General features: G+C 58.9%; 6 protein-coding genes across 6 annotated transcripts; 4 read left to right on the top strand and 2 right to left on the bottom strand.

Annotated features, from left to right (window-relative positions):
- Nucleotides 1-97: 97 nt before the first annotated feature.
- On the top strand, nt 98-2,088 carry BJ171DRAFT_495221 (uncharacterized protein). The gene is made up of 3 exons (XM_053110098.1): nt 98-969; nt 1,275-1,553; nt 1,910-2,088. Exons 1-3 carry the CDS (start codon nt 168-170, stop codon nt 2,077-2,079), a joined length of 1,251 nt encoding a protein of 416 aa, XP_052969023.1. The 5' UTR covers nt 98-167; the 3' UTR covers nt 2,080-2,088.
- On the bottom strand, nt 2,089-3,338 carry BJ171DRAFT_495220 (VIT family-domain-containing protein). Its single transcript, XM_053110097.1, has one exon. The coding sequence runs from the start codon at nt 3,259-3,261 to the stop codon at nt 2,395-2,397; it is 867 nt and encodes a 288-aa protein (XP_052969022.1). The 5' UTR covers nt 3,262-3,338; the 3' UTR covers nt 2,089-2,394.
- Nucleotides 3,339-4,299: 961 nt separating this feature from the next.
- BJ171DRAFT_566309 (uncharacterized protein) lies at nt 4,300-5,545 on the top strand (the record flags this gene model as incomplete). Its single annotated transcript, XM_053113399.1, has 4 exons — nt 4,300-4,488; nt 4,616-4,810; nt 5,098-5,365; nt 5,466-5,545. 4 exons carry the CDS (start codon nt 4,300-4,302, stop codon nt 5,543-5,545), a joined length of 732 nt encoding a protein of 243 aa, XP_052969021.1.
- A 300-nt stretch (nt 5,546-5,845) lies between these two features.
- BJ171DRAFT_495217 (CRAL-TRIO domain-containing protein) lies at nt 5,846-7,912 on the bottom strand. The gene is made up of 6 exons (XM_053110096.1): nt 7,600-7,912; nt 7,308-7,415; nt 6,915-7,156; nt 6,647-6,678; nt 6,512-6,536; nt 5,846-6,238 (listed from the first exon to the last, which is right to left on the bottom strand). The coding sequence occupies exons 1-6, from the start codon at nt 7,847-7,849 to the stop codon at nt 6,047-6,049; spliced, it is 849 nt and encodes a 282-aa protein (XP_052969020.1). The 5' UTR covers nt 7,850-7,912; the 3' UTR covers nt 5,846-6,046.
- Nucleotides 7,913-8,292: 380 nt separating this feature from the next.
- BJ171DRAFT_495213 (aspartic peptidase domain-containing protein) lies at nt 8,293-11,853 on the top strand. The gene is made up of 6 exons (XM_053110095.1): nt 8,293-8,666; nt 8,836-8,874; nt 9,276-9,648; nt 9,875-10,037; nt 10,301-10,590; nt 10,798-11,853. The coding sequence occupies exons 1-6, from the start codon at nt 8,418-8,420 to the stop codon at nt 11,526-11,528; spliced, it is 1,845 nt and encodes a 614-aa protein (XP_052969019.1). The 5' UTR covers nt 8,293-8,417; the 3' UTR covers nt 11,529-11,853.
- Nucleotides 11,854-12,459: 606 nt separating this feature from the next.
- BJ171DRAFT_309315 (aspartic peptidase domain-containing protein) lies at nt 12,460-15,667 on the top strand. The gene is made up of 6 exons (XM_053107068.1): nt 12,460-12,797; nt 13,122-13,160; nt 13,361-13,736; nt 13,884-14,058; nt 14,273-14,562; nt 14,727-15,667. Exons 1-6 carry the CDS (start codon nt 12,552-12,554, stop codon nt 15,611-15,613), a joined length of 2,013 nt encoding a protein of 670 aa, XP_052969018.1. The 5' UTR covers nt 12,460-12,551; the 3' UTR covers nt 15,614-15,667.
- Nucleotides 15,668-16,043: the final 376 nt, after the last annotated feature.

Genomic DNA, 16,043 nt, shown 5'->3' with positions numbered 1-16,043 from the left:
CGTTGGGCGATTTCCAGCCATGTCTCGGCCTGCTTGTTTCGGCCTGCCAAGAAATGTGCTCGGCCTCAAATACCGCCGTCGTTCCCCTTTCTTGTTTCCTCGACAACCAACCAACTCCTCTCCCTCCTCCTCGCCGACCAACCCGCTTTGGCCACCCATCTTCAGCAATGGACCCGCAGCAGGTCGATCTCCTGGTCTCGCACTACCACTCCATCCAGCAGTCGGTCTTGATTCACACCGATCCCCCCATCGCCAACAGGGACAATGCCCAGCCGGCCGGGTCGTCCTCAGATCAACCCCTTGCGGCCCAGACCGGCCCGCATCCCGAGCACAGCACCATCCATCTGCCCAGCCTGATTTCGCTGCTCCACACCATCCAGTCCTCCCAGCCGGAGCTTGGCTCGGACATTGACCGCATCCTGCGAGAAATCGATGCGGGTAACTACACCGAGGTTCTATCGCTGCTCTCTCGTCTCCTGCACGGATCGTGCGGGGTCGCCATCGAAAAGTCAGTCGGCTCCATCGAACAGCACGAACCGGCCGGGCTGGCCGACCCGCCGGAAGGCCCAGTGCAGGAGGACTCCACCGATACCGGCAGCCGACGGCGGGTACGCTTCCTCAATTCGGCGGGATTCATGAACATTGAGATGAACAGCGCCTCACCGACACCGCCGCCAAGTGCATCCGAATCGCTCAGAAGTGTCGGCAGCAGTAGCACTGGCAGCTCGGCGACGCTCAGCAACAACAGGCCGCCATCTCTGCAAAGCGACGCTTGGTCCGGATCGTGTGCCACTGCCCATCCCAACGACCCCCCGCAGTACTCGGCCTCGGCCCAGTTCGACAAGAGCGCCTACATTGCCGGTCGAAAACAGCGCCGCAACCAGCGAACCGCAGAGAAGATCAAGGCAAGCCAGTCGTCCTCGCTCGTGTGGAAAATCGAGCGCGAAGGGTCGGACGACGAATCGGCAGGTGGGTCCATCGTTGCATGCATCGAGCCAGGGTCGGTGCAAGCCGAGGCGATAGATGAATGGTTGTATGGATGAATGGATGTGGGCGAAAGGGATGGTATGAATGCGAGCTGAGGCGATGGGCACAAGACGAGCCGAATGGGCCGAATGGAAATGCAGATGCATGTGTCCAATGGCCCCAGAAAGGCTTGCTCTTTCTCGGTGGCATCCGCGGCGGACCGCTTGTCCATGATGAATCGTCCATTCAGCTTGCCCATATTGAAATACCCTATTCGACTCTATCGATGCTGAATCGCCCATGCCCAGCCCCAAGCATTTCGCTCTCGTACCAGCCTCCCGAGTGGATGCGCCAGCAAACGCAACCGCCGCCGTACTCCCTTGAAGACGAAAAGCGAATGCAGCTCCCTGATTCATGTCTCAAGGCCTCGCTCCAGAGCGACTCGGATCCGATCGAGACCGAGACCGAGACCGAGACCGAGATTCAGCCCAGAGAATATCCCAACCGCAGGTCGTCCATGATGGTGCAGAATTTGCAGACGGCGCCGCTGCGCGACTCAAATGCCGATCTCACGGCCATTCTCGAGCGTAAGTATGGATGCTCTGGAGCTTGCCAGGAGCACGATGAGAGCGGGGCCATGCGCATCCAAGTTGAGTTACTTGCTCGAAATGGGCGCAGATGCGCTGGTTACTAACACTGCATATCCGAACGACACCCGTCCACGGGGTCGCATCGACACTCTACCGTGGCTCCATCTGTTTCATTTCCATGGGTATTTCCATGGGTATTTTCAAATCTCAACCATCCACTGACGCCCCATTCTGCATCCGGACACTCCACCTGATGGGGGGGGACTCGAACATTTATCCGACAAACGCCTGTGACCGATCCGGTGATATCGGCATATTTGTTCGCCTTGCAACTGGCGTCGGCGAAATTGCAGGCTCGGCGACGCAGGGTTTGACTCGAGAGGCGAGCTTGCTCTCGCATGCCAGTCTGCGGTCGCGCATGGTGGACTCGACAGCTTCGTCCGTGCCCAGCATGTCATGGTTTCCTTCGCCGCCTGCGTTTGTGGTTCCCGATGCGAACGAGTCCGGCCGGGAGCAGCCGTAGACCCAGAGCGTCACGGCGACATCAAATGTGAACAATATATTTTTGGCGCAGCCACAGTTCGGTACCTCCCACTGGACAGCATATCGGACCCAGCCAGCGATTAGGCCGATAGTTGCGATTCGATGGGAGGAAGGGAGAGCGGGGGGCCGATGGGCAGGGTAGAATAAAACACAAATTATCGGACAGAGCATACATCGCAGGGCGAGGGCACGGGAACCAGTAGCAACGAACCGGGGAAGCGAAAGGGCCAGATCAATTGTCGGGGCTAAATCATCGGAGCCACATGGTTCCCTTCCAAGGGATAACCATCATGACTCAGGACGACACGGTTCCGAATGCAAATCCAGCAAGATAGGTGCCGCCCATGGCAATGCCGCCGCCGATGGTGACTCGCAGGGCACCCTTCCAGAGCGGGGCACCGCCGAGGTAGGATCCGGCGGCACCAAAAACAAACAGGAAGATGAGATTGACAATGACAAGAAGCACAATCCGGAGCAGGAACGTCTTGGCAAAGATAACAACCAGCAGCGGCATCACTGCTCCGACAGAGAAGGTCAGGAGCGAGGTCACGGCGGCCTGGAAGGGATTGGTGAGGTCGTCGACGTCGATGCCGAGCTCGTCGCGGGCGTGGGTAGCAACGGGGTCGTTCTTGGAGAGCTCGATGGCGACGGTCTTGGCGAGCTCGCGATCGAGGCCGCGGCTCATGTAGATGCGGGTGAGTTCCTCGAGCTCCTTGCGCCGCTGCTCCGGGCCGCCTTCGTGAGCGAGGCGCTCGAGCCGCAGATCGGCCAGCTCCGAGTCCTTTTGGGAAGCGACCGAGACATACTCGCCGAGAGCCATCGACAGGGCGCCGGCGATGAGAGCAGAAAGACCCGCCAGAACGACAGGGTCGGGGCCGAGGAAGGTGGGTCTGTTGGAGGTGCCGGCAGCGACAACGCCGATGAGCAGGGCACCGACCGAGACGAGCCCGTCGTTCGCACCCAGGACAGCGGCACGCAGCCAGGGGCTTCGGTGCGAGTAGTGGTGGTGGTCGAGGCCAAGAGGGCCTTCGACAGACTTGATGGACTCGCTCTCGGCCTTGACGTCGGCGAGGTGGGTGCTGGTCGAGGCGTCGAGGTTGATGATGTGGGTGTCGGTCGAGGCATTGAGGTCGGCGAAGGCTGATGCTTCGGGATGGGACATGGCGGCAGAGAAGCGATTCGGAGAAGAAGAGACGGTTGAGAAGGAAGATGGGGAGCCAAGGCAGGAATTGCGCCAAGAGAGGGAGACGACGACGGACGGATCGAAGCCAGTCGGGACGGGTAAATACGAGAGGCACACGGCGACGGCATTGGCCGGACGCGGATGCGCAGCAGCGACATGTGGCGCTTGGGGCCGGGACCAATCACAGGGCGCGAGATGATCCACGTTCCGTTGGTGCCACTTCGGAGGGGGGTGTCTGGCCAATCGCATGAGCCCTGGTCCCACCCAGAACAGCCGCATTGGTCAGCCGCTGTTGGCGGCGCCTTGTCCGGCTGGTTGTGGTTCTGGAGTGGTTCGCTTGTGGCAGTGCGAATCGGGAGCCGCGTCGGGGAAACACGATGCGAATAGTGATGGCGGTGCAAGCCGTGATAGCGCGAATAGTGATAGCGCGAATGGTGGGAGTGTCAATCGTGATAATGGTGGGAGCGCGAATCGTGATGATGGCAGTGCGGCTGCAATCCCTGCTGGCCCTCGAGTATTGGGCCAGTGCGCTGTTTGTCGTCCGATTGTGGGGTTGAGCAACGCAGGTGGGTTTGGCGGGAAATTGCAGTTATGCCAAGAAGTGGCTCAGCTCCAAGCCCGCGCTTGCGGGTCTCCTGATCCTCCACTGCCCCATCCCCGCCAATGTCGTCGGATCCATGTGGGCTGTTGCGCTTCAGTGACCAGCAAAGTGCTGTTCTGACCCGTCATGTCGACCACTGAGGCGGTGGCTCGTGGGAAAGGAGGCAGTGGTGGGATGGCGAAGGGGGGCAATCCAAACACACGTCCGGGCGGGAAATGGCGCCGAGCAGAAATGGAGCGAAGCGATGGCCCGGGCAGTCAGAGGCAGTGCACCGCGACCCCATAAAAGCCCGATATGGCATTCGCAGGGAAGCAGTCGGTATCAGAGAAAGACCCCTTGCCTGTTCCATTTGGCCCAGCCCCACCTCCAAACTCCATTCGCTCGACCCCCCCTCCTACCGTTGCTTTCTCGACGTCATGAGACTCCCCGCTGTGCTCTCGCTCGTCGCCATAGTGACCACTCTGACTCTTGCAGCCCCCAGCAAGCACCAGCCCGCAAATATCCTCGAAATTGTGTGGGACGACGAGATCGTTCCGGCTTTGATTCCAATCTTTGGTATGGAATGCACCGACCAACTGACCCGTACGGTCTGGACAACCATCAAGGTGAGTTACGGGTATTCGTGGGCCGTGCTGTGGGAATCCGCCATCCGTCTCACAGCCATAACGTTGATATTGACCAGCAAAACGTCATTCCCCCCCCCTCCGCCTGTCGTGTCCATGGGTTGCATAGGATTGCAACGTCAGCCAGAAAGCCCTCGGCGATCTGGTGGTCGAGGCATCCACCACCATGGTGTATGACAAGCAAATCGTCAGCGATCTCGAGAGCAAGCTCAACATGATCGTTATCAACTTCAACGGCCAGCTCTGCAAGAATGCAACCTGCTACAACGGCATCAAGGATGAGTATATCATGCTCTACAAGAAGGTGGGTCTGCGCGAGCGGTGTGGATGCACCTTCCAGCCAACATTGCTTGATCGGTTCGACCTGGGCGAACAGACTCTGCCGAAGGCTCTATCAGAGTGCTGGCACTCTGTGACCATCCAACAAGGAGTCTGACGAGTCTGTGGCAACACTGATTTGTGCATTCCCATTTCACCCTGTCCATCACATCGATGTCCGCTGGCTGGCATTTCTCTGACGATACCGGTTCATCCACTGACGCTTGTTTATCCACTGACATTGACTCGCCCGCTGGCATCATGCTACTCCAGTGTCCCAAGCTCATCCACAGCTACATGTCCGAGTTTGCCGGCCTCGATCAGTCGGCCTATAACGCCACCATCACCCGTCTGCTCATGCCCGCCACCAACCCCTTGTGCATGCATGACCCAACCACCAACAACTACTGTGGCGTTCAGATCGTCGAGGACATCGAGAAGCTTTGGACGCCCATGATCTGGAACAGCTCCTATCATGTCGACCGACGAGATTTCATTTGCACTAGGCAAGTCACATTCGCGTTGCTGTCCTCCAATACATGTATCCTCAAGGGGCCCACGGCTTGCACACAGGAACGGCTCTCTGTCCGCTCGTCCGACTGACTCTTGCTGCCTCCATCCTGACAGCTGCTACAAAACAGCTGTTGTCAGTCTTGGCAACCAGACCATCACCAACAGCTACAACCAAAAGTGCCCCAACACCACGGCTGCCAACCACTAAGCGCTCCGGCCAGTTTCGGGTGTAGGCCGCAGCGCGAGCGTGCAATGCCTTGGCCAAATTATCATCATTTAGTGTGCAGCGGTTTGAGGACGGGAATGCCTCGGTATCTCGACTAGCCCGGCATCTCGATCAGCCGGTCGTTTCTGCCATTCATCTGCTGCTCTCGCCTCTTTGTACTTGAGATCTGAATATATTGTGCTCTACCGAATCTCACCATGTGGCCGGACACGTGCGGCAGTGTGCTGAGGCAGTGTGCCGAGGCTCCAAGGAGGATTGCGAGCTGCCCATCAGCAAACTCATGGAGAGAGGTGTCCAAAGACGCCATGGGTGCTGATCACTTCGGGGCTCGGTGCCAGACCCTTGGACACATTCAAGGGCTGCGACTCGGCACAACACAGCAGTGCGGAAATAATGATGCGGCGCAGTGTCGTTGTAGAGGATGGATAGGTGTGTATTCGCATCCAAAGAAATCTCTAACGACGGGACATCCCGCTTCTTCCGTTAAACAAGCGAAAAGTGCTTCCAGTAAGTGTCGAACACAAACTGGTATGGGCAGGTGCCGCCGTACTCGACCATCAGCTGCTCTGGGGCGATGTAGCGGGTGAGCGTTGTCGACGACTTGTCGTCTTTGACTTTTTCTTCCACAAAATGGATCTTGGCCTTGGTGACGGGGTCGATAAACGGACTGATCAACTGCGATGGCGATGGAAAGTCAGCAGCAAGCGAGGATTGTTGGTGAAAGCATGGTGCATGGTGCATGGTGCATGGTGCATGGTGCATGGTGCATGGTGCATGGTGCATGGTGCATGGTGCATGGTGCATGGTGCATGGTGCATGGTGCATGGTGCATGGTGCATGGTGCATGGTGCATGGTGTATAGTGAATGGGAGGGCAACAAACAACAAACGGCTATCCGAACGCAGAGTCTGTGGTGGAGCAACACGCGAATCGGGCCGGTCGACGTACGTTCCAAAAGACTGAGAGATACCAGCTGCAGCGAATCGAGAGAGCCGAGTAGAGGCGTTAAAAAGATAGCCCGCGAAGCATCACGATCGTCACCGCACTCATGCACGATTCACATCCTGGAAAGCAACACTGCACCTGGCTTGGACAAAGAAACCCAGACCCAGAGTCTTGATCGCAGGACCGCGACGCAATGGGATTGTGGAGCATTGTTGACCGACGGAGGGCAAGGACAGCGAGTTAGCGATTCACATGTGGCCGAGCCCGCTCGACGCTGAACAAGATTCATCGTGTTGGATGACAGTCTCAAGCAGCCACGAGCTTGCGGAGACGAAAAAGTGGCCGACTGAGGCGAATACTCGAGCGATGCGCAGATCCAGAGACCGGAAACAGCCCAGGGGCATACCTCGGGGTAGTGGTCGCCAAGGATCTGCAGGAACTGTCGCGAGACGCTGAGCGGAACCGAGTTGGACATGCTCATGTTGGCATAGTCGATGATGATGTCGACCTGGGAAACGCCGTGTTCAAACATGCGGGTGGCCTTCTCGAGATTGTAGATGACAAATTTGAGCTGCTCGTCGTAGTTCTTGGAGCCATCGCTGTTGCGGGGAACCAGGAACAGGAGTGGGCGGCCGTTGAGATCGAATCCTGTGGCGAAACAGAGAGCATGAGCAGCGAGCATGATTCGGGCTCATGAATCTGCGACACAGCCCGCATGTGATTGGAGGAAGAGTCCCACTGGCTGACTGGTTTCGCGGGGCCCTGAGTTGGTGCGCCGTTGGCTCCATGGGTGACCTACCGCAGAAGTAGGAGCGTCCACACGCAGCAGCGCCGGCAACATCGCTCGGATCCATGGACTCGGGCTTGCTTTCACGTCTCCACAGAAGGGTGGCTTCCAAGCGGGTCACTGGGCGAGTCACACGAATGCCAGGAGCATGTTAGGGAGAGGGTGGCCGAGGATAGCCGGGGATGGCGAGTGCACAGGCATGCGATACAGAGCACATTCCAGTCAATAAGCCGAGGGCGCATGAATCGCTGGCGATACGCAAGGGCGCGAGCCGGACGGGGATGGGCATGGTGCGGATACGCACGGGAGTAATCAAGGTTGTACTTGGTGGCCCGCATGTACTTGACGATGATCAGATCCGACATCCACTTGGACTCGAGCTCGTGGCGGTCGTTGGTTTCGGGAGAGCCGAGAAGGGCCCTGGCCTTTGCCTTGAAGGCGTCGAATTTGGGGAGTTGGTCGGCGTCGAGGAGCGAGAGCGGCCAGTTTTCAGGGACATCGTGCTTCTGGGTGTTGCGCAGAATGGGCACGGCTTGGTCGTCGGTCTGAGTCATTGCAGCAGGAGAGGTGGGAGAAGTGGCAGAGGGACAGAAGGGGCAGAGGGCAGAAGGGAAGAGAAGGAGAAAACGACGACCCGCCCCTTCGGCAAAAGGGTGAACACTTTGCCACCTCTGTGGGTTCTCTGTGCGCTCTCTGTGGGCTCTCGGTGCCGCACTCTCTCGGCGAGGCACGCTGTGCAACCCTGTCTGTGCAACGCGCTCCGTACATGTGACACCCGTCTCGCTGGCCGTCTCGCTGGCCGTCTCGCTGGCCGTCTCGCTGGCCGTCTCGCTGTCCGTCTCGCTGGCCGTCTCGCTGTCCGTCTCGCTGGCCGTCTCGCCATGCCCCGCCCCACAAACAAACACAAGGTTTCCAGACCTCCCCCGGCGCCCACAGCCGCTCCCAGCCCAAGGTTGCCTCCACGGCGCCAGGCACGAGACCGCCTTGGCGGTGTGTCCATCGCTCCCTTCCGGCAAGGCCTGGGACTTGTCCATCGCTGCTCTCTCTGCTCCTGATCCCTCCATCTCTCCATCGCTCCATCGCTCCATCCCACGTCTCCTCGGCTCCTGCAGACACAGCATCATGGCCGGTCTGCACCGACCCCTCGTCGCTCCCCTCGCCGTCTCGCTGGCTATCGGCACCGTGCTTGCGGCTGCGTCCTCCGACCATTCGGTCGTCACGGCCTTCTCCAGAGTCACTTCCGACAGAAAGGTCCCGCTCCTCGATCGCCTCAACTCGCAGGCGCTGTTCATGTCTGCTCGCTATGATCCAGCCTACTCCAGTGACAGCAGCGCATCCAACCAGTCCTCGTTTGTCCTTGCTGCCTCCGGCGTGAGTATCGCTTTCGTCGTCTCTGCCTTCTTGTGTCCGTCGCACTTCCTCGGAACCTCCCTTCCGCTCGCCGAATCGATTGGATATCATGCTGCCTTTTGCATATTTCACCATGATATATCCATCTCCCATGAGCGTCCCCTAACGCTCCTTTGGATTATTGTCCCAGCCTGTTGGCCAAACCCTGATCAACGCCGGTGATATGTCTGTGAGTATCATCCTATTTCTGGAAAGCCATCGCCTTTCTCAGGTCTCTGGTTTCTTGCACCAGAACACCGTCCGACATGCAATGCGGATTTGCACAAGATCCCTGCCGTCTGGAGAGCTTTTGTGGGGCTTGGAGAAGTCATGTTCCAGCACGGGCACCACTGCCCTTGGCCGTGTCTCCGGTTCTCAATCTCCCCTTCAGCACCAGTCCGCCTTGGGCGCACTTGCTGCTTTTCGCTCTTGCCATGTCCCGCCGCCTCCACCGCCGCTGTTTGCTTGCCCGTCGCCGAGATGACATGCTTGTGAGCCTTCTCGTCTTTGGTGGTCCTGGCAGCCTGCTGCCACACGCCCCCGACCTGGCACTCGCTGATCCGAATCCTCTGTGGCTCTGATGTTGTGCAGTACATGGCTCCCATCTCGATGGGAACTCCCGCCCAGCAGTTCACCGTCATTCTCGACACGGGATCCGCCAACCTCTGGCTCACCACGACACAGACCACGCCTCAAGTCGCTGCCGTGAAAAAGTTCAACTCTGCAGTATCCTCGACCTATGTCAAGACACCCAACGGCGACAGCGTCAAAATCCAGTACGGAAGCGGCGCCTTGGTCGGCTTTCTGGCCGAGGATACCTTCTCGGCGTCCGGATTTTCCGTGACCGGACAGGACTTTATGCTGGCCACCAGCCTCGACTCGACCCTTGCGGGCCAGATGGGCACGGGCACTTCGTGGGACGGCATCTGGGGCATGGCCTTTCCGGCTCTGGCTGCGGGCACAAGTATGTTGATGGAACTGATGCACGCCCGCCGATCCTGTCGTCTCAAGCTGTGCTGTGTTGTGCTGTGTTGTGCTGTGCTGGATGAGCCTGGGCAGCGCTATGTGCAGCAACATGAGCAGCATCGCGGATAGCATCCCTGAGGAGTACCCTTTGCAACTGGCGCGCTGACATGGATCCTTTATCCTCCCCACCGGTAATCAATCCAATCTTCTTGCTGGTTCGTCAGAATTGGCCAGCTTGCCCATTCCACCATTCATCAATCTCGGCAAGCAATTCTCCAGCTCCACGTTTGCCTTCTGGCTCGACACTACAGGGTCCACGGGAACCGGCGGCGGAGAGCTGGTGCTCGGCGGTTGCAACCCCAACCACTTCACAGGGTCGCTGCAGTGGTAAGCAGTGCGGTATGGGTAGTGTCTTCCCATATATGTGTGCTGCTGCATGCTCGAACAACCTTGTACATACTCTGGCAACCTTGTGCATCCTCCGGCAACCTTGCATGCGCCTCAGCAACCTTGTATATGCTTGGGTCGCTCGGTTCTCGGTCTGGCGGTTCTCAATCCGACGGTGGCTATTCCCAGGCTCCAGTGACTAACGCGCTATATGGCATTTGTGCATCCTTCCCTTCGATTCGATTTGATTCTCGCTGCCGCAGTATGTCGGTCGTGCCAGGCCCTGTGGGCCCAGATCAATGGCGAGTCAACATGCCCAACATCACGGTGGGCTCCGCGAGCGTGACGCTGCCTGTCTCGAACCGACATGCCATTCTCGATACCGGCACGTCATTTGTTGGGCTTCCGAGTGCGATCTACTCGGCCCTCATCCCAATGCTTCAGCTCAAAACACAAACAACGAGCGGCGGCCTGCTCGCGGTCGACTGCTCGGTCATTACCACCCTGCCCAACATCACTTTTATTCTCGGAACTTCGCCCTTCACCCTTGCCCGTGAGTAGCCGCGTGTTGGATTGCCGTGCCAGACCGGTGGTGGGTGACGTTGCCGGGCTTGGCAACAACGGAGAAGCGGAGGGGCCTTGATATCTCGCTGTGATGCTCGCTCGTTGCAACAAGCACGCCGGGCATTAATGCTCGATGTCTACGGGCTGTACACACTTTACTCACTCCTGTATCGATGATCCCTTGTGGACCTTCCAGCGGGGGACTACATTTACCAGGACTCATCCATGCTTCAGCCCTGTATTCTCGGATTTGTCAACGTCGGCACCTTTACCGACGTCATCTTGGGTGACACCTTCTTGCGCAAGTACTACAGCGTCTACGACACCACGAATCTCCAAGTTGGCCTGGCGGTGTCATCTGGCGGACAGGGCCTTGGCACAGGCGCTCAAGCGTCGTCGAACGCGTGCTCATGCGGAGCATCGGGAACTGGCCAGGCGGCTGATCCGGCTGGTGGATTGACCAACCTCATCATCGGTGGTGGAAGTCAGTATATTCGCATTGGGCCTTGGTACATCAACCTGTATCTGTTTATCGGAATCTGCGGCATCCTGGCAATCATCGTTCTGTCGATCGCAGCGTCGTGCCTCAAACGGTGCCGCGGCAGCCGTCGGATCAAGCCTGGATACAATTCGAGCGCGAGTCCAAGCCAGATGTACTCGTCGGGGTATGAAACGTCGCCGCAAGGCTACGCAACTTCGGGGCAGTATCAATACCAGCACGAGCCGCAGCCCTACCAGTACGATCAGTATCAACGCTACCAATACGAGCAGCAGTCGTACCGCAACGACCAGTCGCCGTCGTTCGTTCCGCAGTCATACTCGCCCCGCAACGGCGCAACGGATCGCGCGAACACCGGCGGCGGTCGTCGGGGCAACCCGGGCTATCCCGCGCAGTACCAGGCGAACAACGGCGAACGATACTACTAGCCTGGGGCCTGTGACACGCATGAATCGATCAAATGTCGCTCTCTCTTCTATTTATTGAAAAGCGATTGCGCCGATGGACGCGTCAGTCTCGCTTGGATTGGACTCGGTGGACGATCCTGTCGGCTCGACACCAAGCCGCTGCACGGTGGCCACAACGAGCCCGTTCGGAGGGCGCCCGGAACCCTCTCTGCATCCGGAATGGTGTCGCCTCGCTTTTTTTCCTTCCACACACGCACACCACCCTCATTTTTGACGTTCGAGAAGCCAATACAAAACGCAGTGGATCGACTGGGCCGGACACGTTCGCGCTCGATGAATCATCGAATGATACTGAATTCGCCACTGCAGCGGACACGTTCGCAGCATCGGCCTGGGGCGCCATTCCCAGAGCCACGGCCTCCAGTCGCAGAAACAGCGCATGCGCATCCGCAGCTGCTGCGCACAGACAAGCCCGGCAGCGAGTGGTTCTGTGCAGACGTTCTCGCGCAGCCGGCTGCACGCGTTGCGCTGTGCGCGTCTGCCGGGCGAGGGGCGCGCTTCCAGCAAGTCGCACAGCACCTGCGACAAGGGACAGGGTTGCGGCAGTGAGTCAGCCCGACACAGCACGGGGTGCCGGTGGGGGAACGTGTGCTGCCGAGCGACGCGTGCAGCTGAGCGCGACAGTCCCTGTGCGTGGCGCGAGACACTCTCTGTCGGCGGCTGTGCCGGAGCCACCTTGGTTGCAGCCCGCGGCTACACCTGTGCGACACTGTCCGGCCCCTGCTTGTGGTGCTGCTGGCAGTGCGCAGTCTCTGCTGTTGCTGTACAAACAGACTGTGCAGCGTCGCAGTTGCGCGGTCTCTCGGCGCGGCTGTGCCTTGTCTGTGCTGTCGGTCGGCGCACATGGGCCCGCTCGCTTGTCGCCGAGGGGCTTTCCCTTCCTTTTCGCTCCCGGTCTTTCCGCCCCCGCCCTCTGGTCTTCTTCGCTTCCTGGGCTCCTCTGCTCGATCCTCGCATGCGTCTGGGATCGTCTGTCGCCGGCCAATGTTCCTGAAGCATCCTAGAGACTCCTCTGGGGTCGCCGCTGTCCCCATCAAGCGAGCCAGCACCAGCGATGCGCCTCTTGCCGACCGTATTCATGCTCGGCACCAGCGGCTCCTAGCTCGGCTCGTTGCTCGGCAGAACCACAGCCCCGACCCGTCTCAGCCCGAGACCAACACCGACACCGACACCGACACCGAGACTCAGACCGAGTCCAAGCACAGCCCCGTCATATTTGCTGCGTCTGGCGTAAGTCGAGCTGCCGAGAACGGTCTGCTGGATCATGGCCGGTGTTGTCATGGCAGCGGCCGCCTCCGCCCTGCCCTGCCTTGCCTTGCCCGTGGTCCGGTCTGGGCCTCTGTGTCTGGGCCCTTATTATTGCTGCCGTTGATTTTGCTGTCGCCCGACCATGTTCGAAGCGATACTCCAATCCGGGCGGGAATTCGGGAGGGGTGCTCTGAACGCACCACCCAGTGCCCAGGACCCATAGAGGTTCAAATCGTGTGTGGTTGTGCCGGTGGCCGACTAACGCTTCTTGGCTTCCTCAACTTGCTTGCCCTTGCTCCGACTCAGCCGATCGGCCAAGGAATCAACTACGATGCTGATCTGGGGGTAGGTGCTCCCGCAGCCGCTTCAATGCCGTGTACTGTCCTCAGGGCCCGTGTGTCGATGCTGTCGCCGTAATCGATGTGTCCCTTGGCACAGGAGCTGGGGAAGTGCTTGACCCCTCCCCCCTGACTTGCTCGCTGACTTGCTCGCTGACTTGCTCGCTGACACTTCGGATTGCTGTTCCGGATTCTGTTCCGCCATAGTACCTCATCTCCGTCAGCCTCGGTACCCCGTCTCAGCAGTTCAACGTCATTCTGGACACGGGCTCGGCCAACTTTTGGGTCACCGGCACCGGCTGCAACCCAACCAGCCCCGCCGGCAACGTCTTTGACCCCACAAAGTCCTCCAGCTTTAACCAAGTCCCCAACGGCAACTCGATTACTGTTTCCTTTGGCTCCGGCACGCTATCTGGATACCTTGCCCAGGACACGTTCACGGGCGTCGGCGCCAGCGTCAGCCCCCAGAGCGTTGTCGTCGCCAACCAGCTCGATTCCAACCTCGTCAGCATGATGACGAGCGGGGCCACGAAATGGGATGGTGTCTGGGGACTGGCTTTCCCCGGACTCACGACCGCCACGAGTAAGCAGGATAGCTTGAAGGGAGCAGACAAGACGAGACGATAATGAGCGAGCATTGGCTCAAGCAGAGTGTGAGCCCCGTCTATCGCGGCCACTTCATCGTACTACTGCGCAGCAACCACTCATCAAATGGTTTTGGTCTCAACAGCTTCCGGTATCCGCCAAGTGCCCCCGTTCTGGAACATGAGATCATCCTTCGCCAATGCATCCTTTGCCATCTGGCTTGACGCGATCGGTACCAGCAGCAGCAGCGGCGGCGGCGGCGGTGGCGAGTTTGTCGTCGGTGGATGCAATCCAAACCACTTTATGGGAACGATGCAATGGTATGTCGGCCTTATACACCTCCGGATCTCCCCAAGGACACTCATTGCGTACCGAAGCAACACTTGGCTCTGGTTCTGGTCGTTGCCAAAATAGGTTGACCAAGTCTGGCCCACAGAGTCTAACTTGAATTGCGAGCCCATCTTGTGTTGCCAGCTGCAACACCTCATTGATTGCTGGCATGGCACTGCTCTGATCACGACTGCTTTCTCTCAGCCTCCAGGTCCTGCCGCCGACGCTTTCGGCTCAGCCTGACCACTGGCGTGTGCTCATGAGCGCTATCACGCTCGGCTCCAGCTCCATCACCATCCCCAGCGGAAGCAACTTTGCCATCCTTGACTCGGGCGCACCCGTGATTGGCCTGCCACAGGCCATCTACACCAGCGTGTGGTCTTCCCTCAGCTCGATCACCGGTGGCCAGAGCAGGATTGACTGTGGAATCGCATCAAGCTTGCCCGACCTGACTTTCAGCCTTGGCTCCCAGAACGCGACCTTCACGCTCAAAGGTACGAGGACTTGAGCTGCATTTCCGAAGCCTCCATTGGCTCCCGAGAGAGGCAGCCTGCTGTGAGGCCGTACCGCAGTTCTACCGGGCGTACATCCTGCTGACATGCCCGTAACTGGCCTGCGCCATTTGTGCCATCGAATCTGTATCTATCTGTGTCTCCAGGCAGCGACTATGTCTACCCCTCGGGAGGAAGCTGCGTGGTTGGGCTCCTCAACAACGGCAACTTTGCCACAGTCGTGCTTGGCGATACCTTCCTTCGCAAGTTCTATTCGGTTTACGATTCGACCAACTTGCAGATCGGCTTGGCTACGTCGGCCCAAGGCTCCGCTTTGGCCGCTGGCGCGACGGCCGCGGCTTGCTCCTGTGGCTCGGTTGGCACCGGCCAGGCTCCTTCCGCCAACACCCTGAGCTCCTCCGTCATAGGCGGAGGCACCAACGCCATCAAGCTCGGCAGCGTCTACATGAACCTATATCTCTTCATTGGCATAATCGTGGGCTCGGTTCTCCTACTGATTGGCATCATTGTGGGCGTTGTGCTGTATTCCCGCCGTGGAAAGCGACGGCGCCCCGTGGGTCCCAGGACGCCTATGCCCCTCCCACCCGGAAAAGGCCAACGCGGTGGCAACGGCAATGGAAACGGAAACGGAAACCTGGACCGCAGCAACAGCCGAGGAAACAACGCCAATCTCAGTCGCAATAACAGCCGAGGAAACAACACCAACCTAGATCGCAGCAACAGCAACAACAATGGCAACAACGGTCGACCCAAATACCCTCCCAACGGCTCGAGTGGCTCCAATGGTGCCAGCCGCCCTGGCGTCAACCGGCCCGTCGAATCTCGGTCCAGGGCATCACCATCGCCGCACCGTCAGGAGCGACCATCGGCCCGTTCGCCCAGCGCGGGCTCGCGCCAACCGCTCAACCGTTCCAACAGCGGCCGCTCGCAGAATGGTCCAGACCGATCCCAAGGCAGCAATAATGGTGGAAATCGAGGCCGCAACGACTACCCTCAGACACGCCGAGACAACGGCCAAGGTGGTCGAAGATGATGGCACTGTGTCGTGCTTGTCCTGCTCTGTCCTGCTAGATGCATTTGCAGCTCATGTCGTTGTCCTGGACGGACCTGTCCCCTTCCCAAAGCATCGCCCTCTGTTTCTCAGCCGCTTCCCAGTTGCTTCCCAGCTGCTATCTCTTGCTCTTTCTCACCTCCACCTGCCGGTGTATATTGTCCGTGTGCTTGTCTAAATGTATTTGTGTTTGGCGTGGGTACTGTGTCGCTTTGGTGTCGTCGTAATCTTTCTTTGAGACAACTTTGCTCGCTCTTTCTCCCTCTCTTTCGCCCTCCTTCTCTCACCAGCCTTCTCTCCCCCCAGGCTCGGGCTTGGGCTTGAACTCTGAGTTTTGACCCCCTCCCTTGGCGGGACCGCTGGCTCTTCTGAACCTCGTTTTGTTGCTGTGTCTGATGTGAATGGATGAAAT

Source organism: Polychytrium aggregatum, assembly GCF_025602895.1.
Source record: "Polychytrium aggregatum strain JEL109 chromosome Unknown BJ171scaffold_9, whole genome shotgun sequence".
NCBI lineage: Eukaryota > Fungi > Chytridiomycota > Chytridiomycetes > Polychytriales > Polychytrium > Polychytrium aggregatum.
This window is presented reverse-complemented; position numbering and strand designations above follow the sequence as displayed.

Coding starts and splice junctions, on each gene's coding strand:
- BJ171DRAFT_495220 (XM_053110097.1), bottom strand. CDS start 3,261: ATGTCCCATCCCGAAGCATCAGCCTTCGCCGACCTCAATGCCTCGACC.
- BJ171DRAFT_495221 (XM_053110098.1), top strand. CDS start 168: ATGGACCCGCAGCAGGTCGATCTCCTGGTCTCGCACTACCACTCCATC. Junction 970..1,274: donor GTCGGACGACGAATCGGCAG/GTGGGTCCATCG, acceptor GCCCATGCCCAG/CCCCAAGCATTTCGCTCTCG. Junction 1,554..1,909: donor TCTCACGGCCATTCTCGAGC/GTAAGTATGGAT, acceptor GCGAAATTGCAG/GCTCGGCGACGCAGGGTTTG.
- BJ171DRAFT_309315 (XM_053107068.1), top strand. CDS start 12,552: ATGTTCCTGAAGCATCCTAGAGACTCCTCTGGGGTCGCCGCTGTCCCC. Junction 13,161..13,360: donor ACTACGATGCTGATCTGGGG/GTAGGTGCTCCC, acceptor GTTCCGCCATAG/TACCTCATCTCCGTCAGCCT. Junction 14,563..14,726: donor CGCGACCTTCACGCTCAAAG/GTACGAGGACTT, acceptor CTGTGTCTCCAG/GCAGCGACTATGTCTACCCC.
- BJ171DRAFT_495217 (XM_053110096.1), bottom strand. CDS start 7,849: ATGACTCAGACCGACGACCAAGCCGTGCCCATTCTGCGCAACACCCAG. Junction 7,416..7,599: donor GTACAACCTTGATTACTCCC/GTGCGTATCCGC, acceptor TGACTCGCCCAG/TGACCCGCTTGGAAGCCACC. Junction 6,537..6,646: donor GGTTTCTTTGTCCAAGCCAG/GTGCAGTGTTGC, acceptor GATTCGCTGCAG/CTGGTATCTCTCAGTCTTTT.
- BJ171DRAFT_495213 (XM_053110095.1), top strand. CDS start 8,418: ATGGCCGGTCTGCACCGACCCCTCGTCGCTCCCCTCGCCGTCTCGCTG. Junction 8,875..9,275: donor TCAACGCCGGTGATATGTCT/GTGAGTATCATC, acceptor GATGTTGTGCAG/TACATGGCTCCCATCTCGAT. Junction 10,038..10,300: donor TTCACAGGGTCGCTGCAGTG/GTAAGCAGTGCG, acceptor TCGCTGCCGCAG/TATGTCGGTCGTGCCAGGCC.